Source organism: Pseudomassariella vexata, assembly GCF_002105095.1.
Source record: "Pseudomassariella vexata strain CBS 129021 chromosome Unknown BCR38scaffold_3, whole genome shotgun sequence".
Classification (NCBI taxonomy): Eukaryota; Fungi; Ascomycota; class Sordariomycetes; order Amphisphaeriales; family Pseudomassariaceae; genus Pseudomassariella; species Pseudomassariella vexata.
In genome coordinates this window covers 1,508,751-1,525,322 of record NW_024467958.1, presented here as the reverse complement: position 1 = coordinate 1,525,322, position 16,572 = coordinate 1,508,751, and the positions used below count along the sequence as shown (strand labels likewise).

Below are 16,572 nucleotides of genomic sequence, written 5' to 3'. Positions count from 1 at the left end.
ACTCTGAAGACCGGAACCTAAATATAGCGCTACTAGGGGTCCGCTATACCGAGTAATAGGGGTACGAGTAGCCGCTCCGTCTAGAAACTACTATCTGTCTCCGGGTTAGCGGCTACTAGCGTATAAGGAAAGGCATAATTAATACCGGAGTAGACGAGAATATCGTTAACTCTAGAGTACTCGGTATCTAGCTAAGTATACTGTGGGACTCTAGTAAGACGCTACGGGGTATATAGGGAAGTAAAGGTCCTAATTATAGTAAGAGAGTATTATATATAGGGAATTGATACAGACGCGGAATCTCTCAGACGCGGAAATTTTTACGCACTCTTATTGGCTAAGCCCCACAAATACATCTGCACAAAGGCGGTAAGTCGACACACCTTAACAACGCTCAAAATAGAAGGCAGTCAACACACCAACGCATTTAATACCTGTTGGCGCAGCCAGCGTATTCGCGACCCATTAGAAAGGAAACATCTAGCAGTATATAAGTATTTACTTTCCTAAACGTCTAGCAAAGGCGGGCTTAATCCTACTTTAATTACTGCTTATTAGACCTTGTGCGATATGGTAAGATCTGTTACGGTAAGCACAATTGAAGAGTCAAGACACTCTAATGTACCATATTAACTTCACGATTCTAGACAAGGAAGGAAAGAGAAACTACAACTACCTGGCTCTCATCTGACATTCTTCAATCCCACGTTCAGATGGCCCGTGCCTCAGGTCCTCTGTCGGTGGGGTCTGTTGTGACACCGGCGTCACACGGCCGTCACCGTCACAAGATCTCCTCGTCGCTACTAAGACAAATCTCCCACTGACTCCTCCGCCTCCGAATACTAGGCTGCATCGGCCGCCCACGTGCACGCGTTCCTGTTGTTCTTCCAATACCTAATGTATCCACCTGACTTCGCGTCTGTCGATAAGATCGATCGTCGCTGGCTTCCTGTCTAGCCTGCTGCGCGAGCCTTGTTAAAGTCGACCTGTTTCTGCTCCCTGGGGGTCGGCCCCGCCTCCGTTGTAACGAGCCCTGGCTAACCGGCTGTCCTGCCTGACTGCATGGTTGGCTACGTTGCTGACTGCCGAGATGGATTGCTAGGTGCGCCGGGACTGGCTGTGAGGTGTTCTTGGGTCTCCCGCGAAGTGCCGTAGCGATCTTTGGATCGAGAATTCGACGGTATGGGTCTCGAGACGACGTCTCTCGTAGTCGCCAACGCGGATGTATGTCCCACTTTGTCAATGTCTCCCCAGCCGATAACTTCGAGTAGATCCTATGGTAGCATGGAATACCAAGCTCAACCGAGATGGTGCAGTCCTCACTACACTCGCCGAGGGGCGGCGGAAAGGGTCTCTGTGCAGTAGGCATTGCCTTTTTCGTAAGGTGGTATTGTATCTTGATTAACCCGAGACCCTTCGATGCTATTAGGGTTCGGAGCTCGCCTAAGTTCTCGGTGCTTCCGCCGAGATACTCGCGGTGCCTTAGAATCTCGTCCTGGGCACAGGCGTCCTTGAAATCTCGCTCTTGGTCTTTGATCATGTCCTGGATAGCTTCGGTAAGACGGTATAGCTGGCTCGTACCATTTAGTAGATAGCTCTTAACGTTGTTATTGCTTGCTTCGGTGCCAGATGTAACGCGGATGCCGAAGTTGCGGTACCGCCGGATAAAACAGCGTGCCCATTGTTCCCTCACAGGCATATAAGTACCGTAAAGGTAACGCAGAATAGGCCGCTGGTCATTGAACTCCTCACATAGGTCGGTTCATGCCTTCTCGTGTGCCTCCTTAGTCTCTGCGAATAGAACTCGCTTCCACATATCAAGGATACCGCGGTAAGTATGGGGGATAGTCTTATCTACTAGCGCCTCGATATGCTGTTGATCTGCGGCTGAGAGGTAGGCCTGTGATAGCGCGGGGATCTCGTCTTCGCTGCTATCCTCGCTACCGCTGCTAGGACTGTGATCCTTTACCCACTTTTGTTTGGCTCGAAGAAGGACATTCGAATTGATATGGTGGATACAGAGCTGCTGCTGTACGTCGGGGAATTGATCGTTTAGGGCCGCTTTCATTGAATCATCGAAGTCGGTGATAATAACGTCTGGCTCTCGAACCTCATGCTCCTCTATCAGTTGTCGGATACCCTCCGCTAAGAACTGGAACCCCTCTCTTCGCTCATTATCGATCAATCCGAAGGCGGCATTATAGACTGTGCCGAGGCACGTCTGCCCAGTGGCTTGGAACAACGGTAGCTTAAAGCGATTAGTTTTATAGGTATTGTCGAAGCTGATAACCTCAGGGAAGCGCTTCCACATTCCAACACAGTAAGGAGTTGTCTAGATGAGCCCAACGAGATGATTAGGCTCATCATCTGCCCACTTGATAACATAGGGAGTCTTGCTTTCATCGAAGAGCTTAATTAGAGCCGCGGTTGGTGTGTACCCCTTTAACTTCTCGCGGTTAATTAGAGACCTAGCGTTATAGATATCTCTTTGCGTAAGGACAGAGTCGGGATGTTGCTCTTGGACAATAGCACGTACATCACGGGCGCGAATGCCTACGCGATGGCTTGTAGATTCGATAGTATTCTTGACGGTCTCGGTGAGCCTCCGGTGGGAAGGATGTGCCGAGGGTTTAAGGCTAGGGCTATGATTATGCTGGCTATGCTGGTGGTTTGGGTAATGCCGAAGGAGCCACTTCCCCTCCTCGATTGCTTCGGCCATCAGCATCCACTGGCATCCACACTTGCGAGACTTGCGCTGCTTCGCCCCGGTACCTTTGGTAGGCTCCGGATCTCCGAACCGGTCGCATCGAATTGAACATCTAATCTTCCGGCCCTTATAAGAGTAGGTACTACATCGCGCAATCCCAAAGCCATTAGCTTTAGCAAATGTATTCACTCGCTTAAATAGAGCGTCTAACGTCGGCTCTGGTTCGTCTGTGATCGGAGGGTTTGGAATCGCGTCGGAGTCAGGCGAAAACGAGGCTGGACTCGAGGAGATCGATATGACTGGAGCCGGAGAGCAACGTAGCAGTGAATAGGGCGGAGGGGATCGGTACTCATCGGATCTAAGCGGAGAGTAGCCCCATCTCTCACGCCATTGGCGAACTCGCTCGTAGGATTGGGCAAACTCGAGAGTAAGTCTTCGCTCTGTCCCGACTACCTCGCGGACTAGCTGTAGGGCGTTGGCGAATTGGGCATCTGGCGAAGGCTGACTTGGCTCGGCTGTCTGGGAATACGGAGGAGGTATGTGAGGCTCGGGGCCAGGGAGCGGCGTACGGACTCGTTGGTGATCCCGATTATTGGGTAGGAAGTCGTTAGAGAGGTAAATTTCGTGATCATTACGCAGCTCCCATAACGGCTGATAACGCCGACGGGAGCCATGGGGCTCGGGTACTGTTGTAAAGGTCTGCGGGAACGAGGCGAAGATATTATCGAGACTCTCTTTATCGCCAATTCCGTAGTATTTACCGATGCTTGTGCCGATGCTTGTGCCGCCACTTGAGGATGAAGGGGGTCGCGGGGAATCGTTGGATCGATGACAACGCTGTCGCTTTGAGGGACACAATTGACTGCTGCTACTGGGGCTTCGTGCACGACGCTGTGCTGTGGGCTAGGACATGGTAGAGGGCATAGGAATCTAAATATCTGATACGTAGAGATATTTGGATTCCTAAGAATAGAAGAGATCGTAGTAGCTACTTCGCGAATAGCCTCGCGACGCATAAGGTAGTTTAGCTGTACCGATAAGGTGGGTCTCTAGGCAGTACATTAGGAAAGGCTGGCAGAATCTAAGTGTCTTACCAGTTAAAATTGAACCAATGAGAGTTGGCGAGAGTTGGCAAAAATTCCGCGTCTGAGAGATTCCGCGTCTGTATCAATTCCCTTTACATATCTTATCTTATCTATAGCTCTGATTAGAGGTACGGTTAACTTTGCCTACTAGAGTCGGTTACGTCTTATAAATTCGATACTTACGTAGTTTACTTTGGTATAAGAGTCTAAATCGGTATAGGTAGCTACCTTACTATCGACTATAATATCAGTATAGAACCGAGTACCTACCCCTATATTAGGGTATCGCTCCGTAGCCGTAGGGCTATCTAGGGAGCGATATCTTTTCTCGTTCTCTCATTTTTCGATACCTCTATTCTTTTAACTATACCTTCGCTCCTATTCTTAGGGTATTTAGGGCTAACGTGATCCACAAGTCATTTTCGCACACAAGTCACTTTCGCACTTTTCTTGGCACCTTCAAGTAATTCAGTAATATCCTATGCATAACCCGCATTTTATCCTTTAAATTACTCAAAATCTTCTTCATTATCAGTTTCTACTTCTATTGAACAAGTCCTTGCATTATGTCCAGTCCCTCCGCAAATACCACAGCGCCTTATACCGGTCTGCCGGCGCTTTACAGGACGACTGCTTCCGCCTTCTTCCTCCTCCATAACCTTGATATCACCCCTCAAGGCCCCTAAAACTTGTGCATCACCTATACTAAGTGCTCCTCCATATTGGATTTGCTTATTTTTCGTCCTACGACGCTTACTTAGTATATGGTTCGTCTCACGAAGCTCTTCGTTCTCCCGACGTAATAATGCATTCTCATGCATCATTGCATGCGTAGCCTTCGTAGTCGAGTTAATTGAGTTCAAGATATGCATCGGCGAGCTGTCTTGATGCCTCTGGACGCTACTTTTAATCAAAGTTGACTGCGATTCGGCTTCGAGGGTGTTGGTAGGCGTCTTAGAAACCCAGACGGAGGGAGGCAATTGGGGGTCGGGTGTCGGTGTTCGTACTACTTTTGCGATATCCAACGTAGATATGACCCTATCCGGGTTAAAAGGAACAAGTCCAGCTGCTTCGAATCCTGATCTGATGTTTTTTTCGTGAAAAGCACCAATGAAAGCTTCTAAAAACCCAGCTAAGAAATTCTGCTTCTCAATATGGGTTTGATGCCTTCGCATTAAACCCTCCACGAACGCACCATACAGCCGTTTCAAAACACTAAAAGGTACCAAATACAAAAGGCTGGAGCTTGTGGGATGAATGGGAAGGCATACACAATGTAATTACGCCGTGCGCCGCGAGGTAAGTCTCAAAATCCATCGAGTGGTGGCTCTCGTGACCATCCAATATTAAGAGACTTTTCGCACCCTTCCGACGGCTAATAATATGTTGAACAAAGTGTTTTGCCCATTCCACACCAATATTATTAGTAGTCCAACCGTCATGGGAAAGGTCGACATTCCAGTTGGCCGGTAGGTCGTTACCGCGATACCACGAAGCAAGATGAACCTTGCCCGCGAAGATGATGTACGGCGGTACCGCCCAACCTTGCGAATTAATAGCCTGGATCACCGTAACCCATTCCCGACCTCCTTGTGTAGCCTGTCTAGGCCGTCCGTGTCTTTCTGCACTCGTTACAACCATACCGGTTGTGATTATGCCCATTAGGAAGCCCGTCTCGTCAAAGTTGTAGATATCCTCCGGTAGGATACCGTATTTAGCGATTGTGTCCCTAAAAAGCTCAAACCACGCGTAATACGCGATAGGATCTTCGCTAAATACCCTCTGGTAATCAATTCGACGGTTTAAACGCGTTCGGAGGTCTTGTCGGCGGTTAACGAAGTTCATGGTCCAGTTCTTGCCGACGGGGCGCGTCGCGTACGCGTCATAGGATATTTGCCATTTCTTCAACGTATCGAAGCCGAGGAGGAAATTCTCGCGCATCTAGCTCAATTATACGTCGGGCAATCGTATCCTCTTCGGTTTGAGTTAAATTTCGTTTTAACATATTAGCTTCGTGTCGCGTTTGGTCGCCGTCGAATCGATTCTTTAGTGTACGGTCGCAAACATTGTAGATATGGCCAAGCTTACGCCATGAAATTTCAGGGTTGCGCTTTTTAGCTTGAATAGCTAGCTGAAGATCGGCTTCTTTAGATTTACGAGGCATGTTGTGGGAGGGAAGAAAAGTACAAGCTAAGTTAAAAGGTTGAAATATTTGAAAAAGTGCGAAAGTGACTTGTGTGCGAAAATGACTTGTGGATCACGTTATTAGATAAGTAATAAGTACTATCGTACTTATAATACCTTAGTCTCTTTCCGTCCGCTCCTCGGGGGTTTCCCGTATACGAGTCGGAGGTACGTTAGCGAGAAGCTTTAATCCTATCTTTACCTTTTATCTTAGCTTTACTAGCCGTCTAGCTATACCCCTCTTTACGATCTCTCGTTGAGGGTACAGAGTCCTTATATCTCTGAGAGGATTTACTAGATCTTATCGCTAGCGAAGTATCTCGCTTCTTACTTAATCGACATATATTATCCTAGGCTTTTTAAGCCTACAATACTGTTTTACTCGGATCCTAAGCTTTCCGCTACCGTAGAGCTCTAGATAGTTCTATAAATCGGTAGTTAGCTTTATAAAGAAGCGTTCCGCCCGCTCCTCTTCTAGCTAGGCTAGTAGCTACTCCTTAATATTAGCAAGATATATATTAAAGTCTCGGGCCGACTAATACGCTCTCTACTCTACTTACTCGAGTTACCTCCGAAGCGTAGTATCTTTATGTTCACCGTCCTTAAGTAGGGATAATGTCTATTTCTTAAAAGTGTCCTAATTATAGCAGACTTCTTCTTATTCTTCGGGGCTTAGTCGTTCCCTAACGTATCGTTACTATAGCGTACGCGACTCGCCGTCTACATAGGTTATAGCTAGTAACACCTTACGTCTTAGCTTACGGAACTTTTTCGGATTCCCTATAAATAAGAGATCTAAGTCCGCTAACTATTCCTCTCGCTAACGAAACGAGATGTGTAACGAAACCTCTAATAGTCTAGCTGCGTAAACCACTAAAGAGTCTGTAAGGGTTTGTGCTAGTAAGTAAGTCCTGCTGCGGGGTCCTTTAGCAATAATATCGGGGAACGACGTATGGAGTATAGTGCTCTAGGTAACTGAAGTATTCAAGTAGGGTAACGGGGTATAGAGTCGGTCGTCAAGGCAGTTTACCTCACCAATAGGTTAGATTAATGCTTAGATTAATCACTGAAGTAGAGACTGTCTATCTATGAAATACCTAGGAGTCCTGTCCCTTATATACCCATCTCTCATTCACTAATCCCCACTTGTATATGTTCTGTACTAACATATCCTGTTAGTTGGATATATAGTTCACTAAATAATAATAATATTAAATACGCCGTAGGTGTTAACCCTCGGTACCTCTACAAGTACTCCCTTAAGGGGCTATAGATGATATAGAGGGCCCTGAAGCCGCGTCGGGCGGTTATACAGGTAAACCTGTAGCCAAACGACTACTAAACCTCCTGTCCCTCCCTAAGTCTGTGCTACAACCCCTGCCTGAACTACCGATAAGTGTGGTAATGTGGCACTTAAATTCGTCCTCAGGGGTGGGATGCTGCTGATGTGCAGAAGATGCTCGACTATTTTTTGTCGCGACAAGTCGTAGTACCTGCTAATTGGGGTTCTCGTCGAGCGTATATACACATCTCAACCATACGCTCAATTGGATAGACCGTAACGTGGTCTAGACGCTGGCAAGACTCGCGGTGAGAGGGCGTGCTGCGCGCCTTCTATCGTGTTAGGCAACCTTGGTGGGCTTTGCCAAGACCACCAAGGTTACCACGTGACTTAGCCCTTCGGGACTAAGTCCAACCTTCGTGCTCCATAGGACTAGATCGAATGTCATGCTTTTACAACCTCACAAATCTTTGACCACCTTTGCGTGTAACATATCGTGAGGGGACGGATTCGCCGACGAGCGTTATCGGATAGGCGAGGTCCGATAAGGGGTCAGATTAACGATTCGAATTCTGGACCTGCTCGTTACTAGACGAAGAATAACGTACTAGTTAACTAATATATCCAGTTAGATATATTGGATATGTAGCGATCCACATATCCACCCTTGTAAGTCACGTGACCCGGTCGGTTCTTTCCTTTCTCCGATGCGGGGTCCCGTGATCCTAATGCTTGTATCCACCTGGCCTGCTAATGTCGAATATCACGTGTGTCCAATCGAGTAGTCAGAAGTGCATAAGATTGTATATGAATGAGGTGTGTTATTGTCTGTGTTTTATTCTCGCGAACTCCCGTTGCTCTGCCCTTTATAGATTCTTTCGGAAATGTCGGAGGTGCATTGTTCAGGTGTCTGACCTCGAACTTCGGAGTTACTTTCGGGAAGAGGGGTTCATTTCGCCGTCTGAACTTCAAGTGACACTAGTCTTCTCTAGTGCCATATTATTTCTGAACCTAGGAACCAGGTGTCCTATCTGACAGCTAACGGGCCTGTAATATTAGTCTAGGGCCAACGGTTCGTAACATTATTCCCCTCCTTTATAATCTTTGTCCTCAAAGATCCTGGTCGTTTTAGAACTTCTTCCTGTAAGTCCTTCTTTTCCTCCATCCGGCCGTCATTATGTCTGGTCGTGTTGCCAAGTCTCGATCGCGTGCTAAGAAGACGGAGCAGCGGGATTCTCTTCTTTCGGCGATCCTTCAGAACGCTATCACTATGCCTTCTTATTCGCACTGCGAGGGTCGTAGTCTGGATTTTTATTCCGTATCTGCGGCGGATTCGTCTCGATGTGCTAAGTGTGTTCGTCTAGGGCGGTCGCGTTGTGACATTCAGGGTATCAGTCCGGCTAAGCTTAGGAAGATTGCTTCCCAATATTAGAAGCTAGAGGACGAGTTACAGTCTGCAGAAGAAAAGGTGCTTCTTTTACGTAAGCAGAAGAAGATGTGGTTTGAAAAGATGATACGCGCGGTTCGTCGTGGAATCGATAGTATGGACGAGTTGGAGCGTATCGAGCGGGAGGAGGCGGAAGCGTCGTCTGCGCGTCGTGCTGTAGGGGATTCATCCGCTGTGGTTACTCCTTCGTTCTTTGAAGATTTCGAATTCGAGTAGAACGACATATATCCTGATATGTCGTTTACTCCTGGCCTTCTAGCGGAGTTTGGTGTTATCGGTGGAACTTCTCAAGCTCCTTCTAGCAATATGCTAAATACTAGATAGGCTCCTAAGAGTTGTCTGCGGGTTGGTAGTCCTTCTATTTGATTAGGTATTCCGTTTAGCTGTCCTGACTTCTAGTGTCTAGAATTTATTCGACTTCGTATTCGTGTTAGTCGGTGTGTGTTTCGAGCTGTGTCTCGAGTGGTTCGAGTATGGAAATATGAAATACTGGATGTATTTTCATAGTGTCTAGTAACGATAGTCGGTAGTTAGTTCCTGAAACTACTTCGTTGATTTCGAATAGTCCGATTTTCTTGAAATCGAGTTTGTGGCTTAGTCGTTTTATTTTCATATTTCGTCGTATGAGGTAGACCTTATCTCCCCTCCGTAAGGTTAGTCCTCTAACCCTTTTCCTATCGTAATAGTACTTCATTCTGTCTTAAATAACCACTAGATCCTATCTGAGGCTTACTTAAAGTCCTTTTAACTTGTCGACCTATATAATTGCTTTAGGTGCTGTTCCCTGTTCGGAGCCTTCCCTGAGTATATCTGGGTTGAATCCGTAGTTTACGTAGAACACCGTTATATTAATTGCTTCGGTGTGTGATCTATTATATGCGAATTGTGCTACTGGCAGTAGCTGTACCTAGTTATTCTGTTCGTAGTTAACGTAACACCGTAGGTATTGTTCAAGAGTCTGGTTCATCCGTTCGGTCTGACCGTCCGTCTGAGAATAATAAGCTGTAGATAGCTTATGTTTCGTGCCGAGCTGCTTCATCAGAGATATCCAAAATTTGGATGTGAAGAGCTTATCTCGATCCGATATAATTATTTCTAGTAGTCCATGCTGACTAGTGATAACTCGTAGGAATATGTAGGCTAGGTCTTCTGCTGTGCTAGCTTCTTTGTAGGGTAGGAAGTAGGCGTATTTCGTAAGTCGTTCGGTGATTACGAGGATGCTGTCGTAGGTAGTCCTAGTTAAAGGCTTCTTAGATTTGGGTAGCTTAACGATAAAGTCCATAGCTATTGATTTCTATACTCTATCTAGTGGTGCAATAGGTTATAGCTATCCGTAGGGTTTATATCGAGAGGCTTTGCTCTTATGACATAAGTCGCATTCCTTGATTATTTCCGTGACTAGCTGTCGTAGTCCTGGGAAATCGTAGGTTTCCTGAATCCGTTTCATTATCTTATATGTTCCTTAGTAACAGTGTGTTGGATACTCGTAATAGTCTTTGACTAGATCCTTTACAAGTTTTTCTAGTACTTTAATTCTTCCATACGGACCTGCTGAAAATCTGTGGTAAACCCCTATGGGAGATCCTAGCGGATATAGCGACCGTAAGCTTTAGGCTAGGATACTACCCGGAGCGCCTCCGCTCGGCAAAGGTAGTCTTTATCCCTAAGCCGAACAAAACGATAGCCCAAAAGCAGACCCCTAGCGGCTGGCGACCGATAGCGCTGCTTAGTACGATAGGGAAGGTGATAGAGGCCGTGATATGCCAGCGTATCACTACCGTCGCGGAGACGGCCGGTTTGCTACCAAACGGCCAAATGGGTAACCGAAAGGGGCGGTCCACCGAATTAGCGATACGTATAGTCGAGGACGTAACCTATACAGCTTGGAGGCGCGGAGGGATCGCCACACTACTACAACTTGATATTAAGGGGGCGTTCGACACAGTTAACCACAGGCGTTTGATTTCTATACTAGCCCGGAAGGGCTACCCGGAGTGGGTTCAGGAATGGGTACACAGCTTCGTAGAGGATAGGACAGTACGCCTCCGGTTCCATGGTAAGGAGTCAGAGCTGATCCCTCTACGAGCTGGCGTCTCCCAGGGGTCGCCACTCTCCCCGATACTACTTATCCTATATATCTCGACGCTATATAAGGAACTAGCGGAGAAACACCCCCTACTCTTAGTCGTAGGGTTCGCGGACGATACGAACCTACTTAGCGTGAGCACAGACACGGGCACGACCTGCCGCCGACTAGAGGACGCTTGGGCTACGTGCCAACGGTGGGCCGCCAGGCACGGGATGGAGTTCGCTCCGGACAAGAGTGAGCTGATGCACTTCACTAGAACCCGAGACCCCTCCCCGCAGAGTATCCGTCTTGGAAACGCTACAGTAACGCCGAAGGTCTCGGCAAGGTTCCTAGGGGTCTGGTTTGACCGCAAATTAACGTGGCACGCCCATACCGAGCGGGTTAAATCAAAAATGGCAACTCAGAACCTAGCCCTAACAAAGCTAGTGAACATGGCGTGGGGCTGCGATCTCATACGGGCGAGACTACTGTACACGTCAGTTATTCGCAGCGCGATCGCCTTCGTGGCGGCTGCGTGGCACATTATAAGCGAGGAACCAGCGGGGCCAGCTAAGAGCCTAGTCGGGATACAGAATGAGTGCCTCCGAATAGTCTGTGGCGCCTATAAAGCGACACCGGTCCGACACCTAGAAATAGAGGCAGCTATCCCGCCACTAGACCTATATCTCAGTGCCCGGGCGGCGAAATTTGAAGAACGGCTACGGAATAACGGCAAAAGGAGCCTGCTTCGGAGCGCGAGCGCGAGAGCGTCACACATACTCAGACAGGATACGCCGGCGAGACGGAAGCGGACGTCACAATCGCTCAGACCAGCAGGGTACACGATAGAGAAGGAGGATAGGGGCTCCGAGTGGATAGGCAAGGCGAAGGAAGTCCCGGCCGCCCTCCTAGACCACTGGGAGAAGAGATGGCTCTCCGGGGCAGCACAACACGACCGCCAGCGACGCGCTATCGCCGAGGAGCCGGAGGGCCCCTCGATGCGAATGCCGAAACAGGGCAAGTACTCAGACCTAAACCGCCCGGAGGCGTCTACCCTATGCCAGATCAGGACCGGAAAAATAGGACTATCAGCTTTCTTATTTAAGATAGGAGCCTTCGGTGTGTACTCGCCGCTATGCCGCTGTGGAGAGGCCCCCGAGACGGCAGAGCACGTAATCCTCTTTTGCGGCCTGCTGGAAGAATCGAGAGAGCGCCTGCGGGCCACTATCGCACCATGGCCGCTGCATACACGTAGAGACCTGGCAACGGCGACGGGGAAACCAGTAGTCAGCGGGACTATCACAAGGTGGCTACTCAGGACTGGCCGGATAGCGCTTAGGCCCGGATAATATCGATCTTCTCAGGGGGACTTTGTTAGTAGGGTGAGAACTAACATAGTATTGTGGTGGACGTAACGCAGTCGCTAATAGAGCGAACCTCCGTGGCAGCGTATGTATTTAGTCCAGCCATTAGGGCACGGTTTGACATACGGGAGCACTTGTAGAGGTACCGGGGGCTTCGAGCCTACGGCTTATTTAATAATAATAATAATAATAATTCTTCCGTTATATTCCTAGTTTTCTAGTTGTATTTCTTGTATCCTAAGTTTTCCATTATTACGTAGGTTATAAGGAAAATGTTAGCTTTAGCTATCTTGAAGGTTTAAGATTTCTTTCGTCGTCGAGTCGTAGAATAGCTTGCGTATTCTTCGGAACTTCTTGTTCGTGATCGAGCCTTCGGCTAAGAGCGTCTGCTCTTCCGTTCTCGCTACCTTTGCAGTAGATGACTTTGAATTTGAATTCCGTTGGGAATTCTGCCTATCTGATCTGTCGTTTGTTCAGATCCTTTGTAGTCGTAAATACCGGGAGGTTCCTATAGTCGGTATAGACTTGTACTTGATAAGTCGTACCACTAAGGTGGTGTTTCTATTCTTTGAATACTTCGATATTAGTTATCAGTTCCTTGTTGTGAATCTAGTAATTGAGTTCTAGTCCGTTGAGTTTCTTCGAGGAGAATGCTACAGGATGTAGCTTACTGTTTTCATCTCGTTATCCTAATTGTCCGCCGATAGCGTAGTCCGAGGCGTCTGTTTCAATTTCGAACTGTTTATCGAGGTCTACCATAGCGAGTACTAGTTCTTATATAATCCATTAACGTACCCCACAGCCCAATTGAACACTTTCGCGCATTTCCGTACAACCTAGGTTTTATCCCTTATTTTCCACCTTCTACAATGGCACGTAATTGGGAAGAAAGCGATATTCAATTAGCGCTCCAAGCGCTTCAAAATAACCCCAAACTAAGTGTACGATCCGTAGCACGGATCTATAATATCCCTCATACAACCTTACGTCACCGATATCGCGGCGGTACTTCACGACAGGATATACGATCACCAACGCAAAAGCTTACCTATTCCGAAGAAGACGCGATCGTACGCTACATAGTCGACCTAGATTCACGATCATTTCCTCCTCGAACAAGTGGTGTTGAAGATATGGCGAATCGACTACTCCACCAACGCGACGCAGGACGCGTCGGTATTAACTGGGCTTCGAGCTTCGTACGACGACAACCAGACCTCCGGACGCGTTTTAATTGAAGAATCGACTACCAGGGAGTCATCTGCGAAGATCCCGACGCGTACCACGCGTGGTTTTATCTCGTATGGAATACAATTAATAAGTATGGAGTTCAAGAGGAGGATATCTATAATTTTGACGAGACTGGGTTTCTTATGGGTCAAATCTCATTTGAGATAGTTTTAACGACCTCTGATCGACGTGGAAGACCTAGAGCAGTACAGCAAGGGAATAGGGAATGGGTTACAGTTATCCAGGGCGTCGGATCGGACGGCTATACTATCCCTCCGTATATCATCTTTGCTGGTAAAACTCACCTATCTTCGTGGTACGAAAATAGCCTACTACCAAAGGATTGGGTTATCGCGGTTACGAAAAATGGCTGGACTACAAATGAAAGAGGCGAGGACTGGATTCGACATTTCGATCAACATACAAAGCTTCGTACGAAAGGTGTTTATCGCCTCTTAATTCTCGACGGCCACGAGAGCCACCACTCGACCGCTTTCGAGCTCTACTGTAAAGAGAACTCTATTATCACACTCTGTATGCCTCCTCATTCGTCCCATAAGCTCCAACCTCTCGATATCAGCTGTTTTCATGCACTGAAAAGAGCGTACGGTAAAGAAATTGAGGATCTTATGCGGGCACATATTACCCATATCTCGAAGGAGGACTTCCTCTCCGCGTTCTTAAAAGCGTTCCAGGCAACCTTTACGATATCAAACATCCAGGGAGGTTTCCGAGGGGCAGGGCTCGTACCGTACGATCCGTAATATGTGATTTCGCAGTTAGATGTGAAGTTACATACTCCAACACCTCCGGGTACCTCGTCTGGCCTTCCTATTATCTGGGAGTCGAAGACCCCAAATAACCCAATTGAGGCACAATCCCAGACCGAATACGTGAAAAACCGAGTTATACGACATCAAAATACTCACCGACAGCTACACTTACTGCACTTGACCAGTTTGCGAAGGGTACGACGCAGGTTATGCACCGGCTTGCTCTTTTAGAGGGTGAGAACGCCGCGCTTCGAAAGGCAAATGAGACACTTAGCCGGCGGCGTTCTACGAGAAAAAAAACGTTTACAGTATGGAGGATCACTTCGTATACAAGCTGGAGAAGATTTACAGTCTCAGAAGCTAGTTAACGGAGAGTTAGATAATAAATCGCGCTGGAGTCGTAGTCGTACGAGGAGGCTAGAGATACTTCAGCAACGCTATAGGACGTGCGGAGAGCCCGGTCATAATATGCGTACTTGTCAGAATAGTAAAGAGATACCTGAAGAAGATAGTTCCTAGTAGTTTTTAATTATTTTTTTACGTTATAGTTGAATTAACTTATATCTTATTGTACGAGGTCTTAAGAAGTCTTCAATTGGACCGTGTGTTCAATTAGACCATGGGGTACGTTACTTGATCGAAAGCTTCTTGCTCCTTAGGCGTCTATTGGAATAGTTTATCCTTCCGAGTCAGGTCCGTTAAAGGTCGGGTGTCGTTACTATAGCCTTTCAGGAACATGCGATAGAAATCCGCAAAGCCGAGGAAACCTCTAACTTCCTCAATACTAGTGGGTATTAGCCATTCTTTAACTACTGATATTTTGGAGGCTTGCATTCTAATTTGCTTTAGGGATATCGTATATCCCACAAAGTCGACTTCCTTCTAGTGGAACTTGCTTTTCTCAGAGTTTACTACTAGCTTCGCCTGCTGTAGCTTTTGTAGAACTTGGTGGACGTGCTGTCCATATTCTTCGAGGGTCTTCGAGTAGATAAGGATATCGTCCAGGTATACCACAACGAAGTGGTCGAGGTATTCTCGTAAAACGTGGTTAATCATAGCTTAGAAGCTAGCGGGTGCGTTTGTAAGGCCGAAGGGCATTACTAGGTATTCGAAGTGTCCGTATCGGGTCCTAAAGGCGGTCTTCCATTCTTCGCCTTTCTTAATTCGAATCAGATTATAGCTATCCTTTAGATCTAAATAGTGAACCACAAGGCTCCGTAGAGTCTATCGCGTAGTTCCTTGATCAAGGGTAGGGGGTATCGATTCTTAATCGTGATATCGTTTAGTTATCTGTAGTTCACGCAGAGTCGTAATTCTCCGTTCATCTTTAGTACGAATAGGATAGGGTATCGTGCTAGAGATATCGATAATCGTATATAGCCTTTCGCTAATTGCTCGTCGAGGTACTTCCTAAGTGCCTGTATTTGTTTTTCGTTAAGTCCGTATATCTTGTAGAACTTTAGTTATTCTCCTGGTTTGAGTAGTATTTCATAGTCCTACAGTCTATATTCTAGTAATCCGAAGTTAAGTGTGCCGCTAAATAGCGTTTTATATCCTCTATATTCGATCGGGATATTCTCGTGTATCGTAAGGTATACTTCCTTTATGTCGTGTTATCGTAGTAGATACTTAATTCCTTCTAACCTGACTTCCTCTGTCCGTTGGGTGTCAGCTAGGTCGCCGTGCTGTCGTACTGAGTGTAGTGGTCCTATATCTTCTTGCATCGGCTTAGACTCCTGAGACTCGTTGCGTCGAGTTCCTGCTAGTGTCTTCTAAATCTTATAACCTGTCTCTTAGGTACCACAGAGGCTAAGTTCCTTCCTGGTCGATCCCACTGAAGTTAGCCTGTTCTCCAATTAACTATTGAAACGGGGTCAGGCGGTCAGTAGGATATACCTACCACCTAACACACTGAACAGACGGCTCCAGTACCAACAGATCCCATCTGTTGGTCTGATCAGACGAAGATCGTGGTACTGGTTGCAAGAGCGAAGCTCTTGCAACTCTGGTGCGCGAGTTGGTCGGATGTGCCTCTGAGACTCTCGTCGGAATGATTCTCAGAACAAGGCGTCTGGCTCTGGAAGTCGAATTGAAGCTCTCACTGGCACTAGATTGCTCTGATCAGAACAAGATACAATCCTCTGTCATTATCAAGGCTAGGATGAGGGCAGAATAACAGGATTTCGAAAGTAGCGTCTAAATGCATATAGAAAAGATAGAATGGAGTGCAAAAGTCAAGTTGATTGAATAAGATGATGAAAAAGGTGACGAGTTGTTGAAAGTCGCCTGTTGTCTCCGTGTCCCTTTTTGAAGTAAGGAAGACAGGGGAGTCCTCCATAGCCCCCGTAACCTATTTCCCTGATGTCCGGCCTTACCCTGTTACATTATAGGATTACTCACCCGCAGCCAGGGTATCCCTAAGATCATCTTAT

At 47.1% G+C, this 16,572-nt stretch overlaps 2 protein-coding genes across 2 annotated transcripts; one reads left to right on the top strand and one right to left on the bottom strand.

Moving 5' to 3' along the window:
* Positions 1–2,332: 2,332 nt before the first annotated feature.
* Positions 2,333–3,559, bottom strand: BCR38DRAFT_507587 (uncharacterized protein; the record flags this gene model as incomplete). The annotated part of the gene is made up of 1 exon (XM_040864954.1): positions 2,333–3,559. A coding segment is annotated over one exon (1,227 nt), but the record flags the coding sequence as incomplete, so codon positions are not given.
* A 4,950-nt stretch (positions 3,560–8,509) lies between these two features.
* On the top strand, positions 8,510–8,828 carry BCR38DRAFT_423686 (uncharacterized protein). Its single transcript, XM_040859605.1, has one exon. It carries the CDS (start codon positions 8,529–8,531, stop codon positions 8,688–8,690), a length of 162 nt encoding a protein of 53 aa, XP_040718858.1. The 5' UTR covers positions 8,510–8,528; the 3' UTR covers positions 8,691–8,828.
* The last annotated feature ends 7,744 nt before the right edge of the window (positions 8,829–16,572 follow it).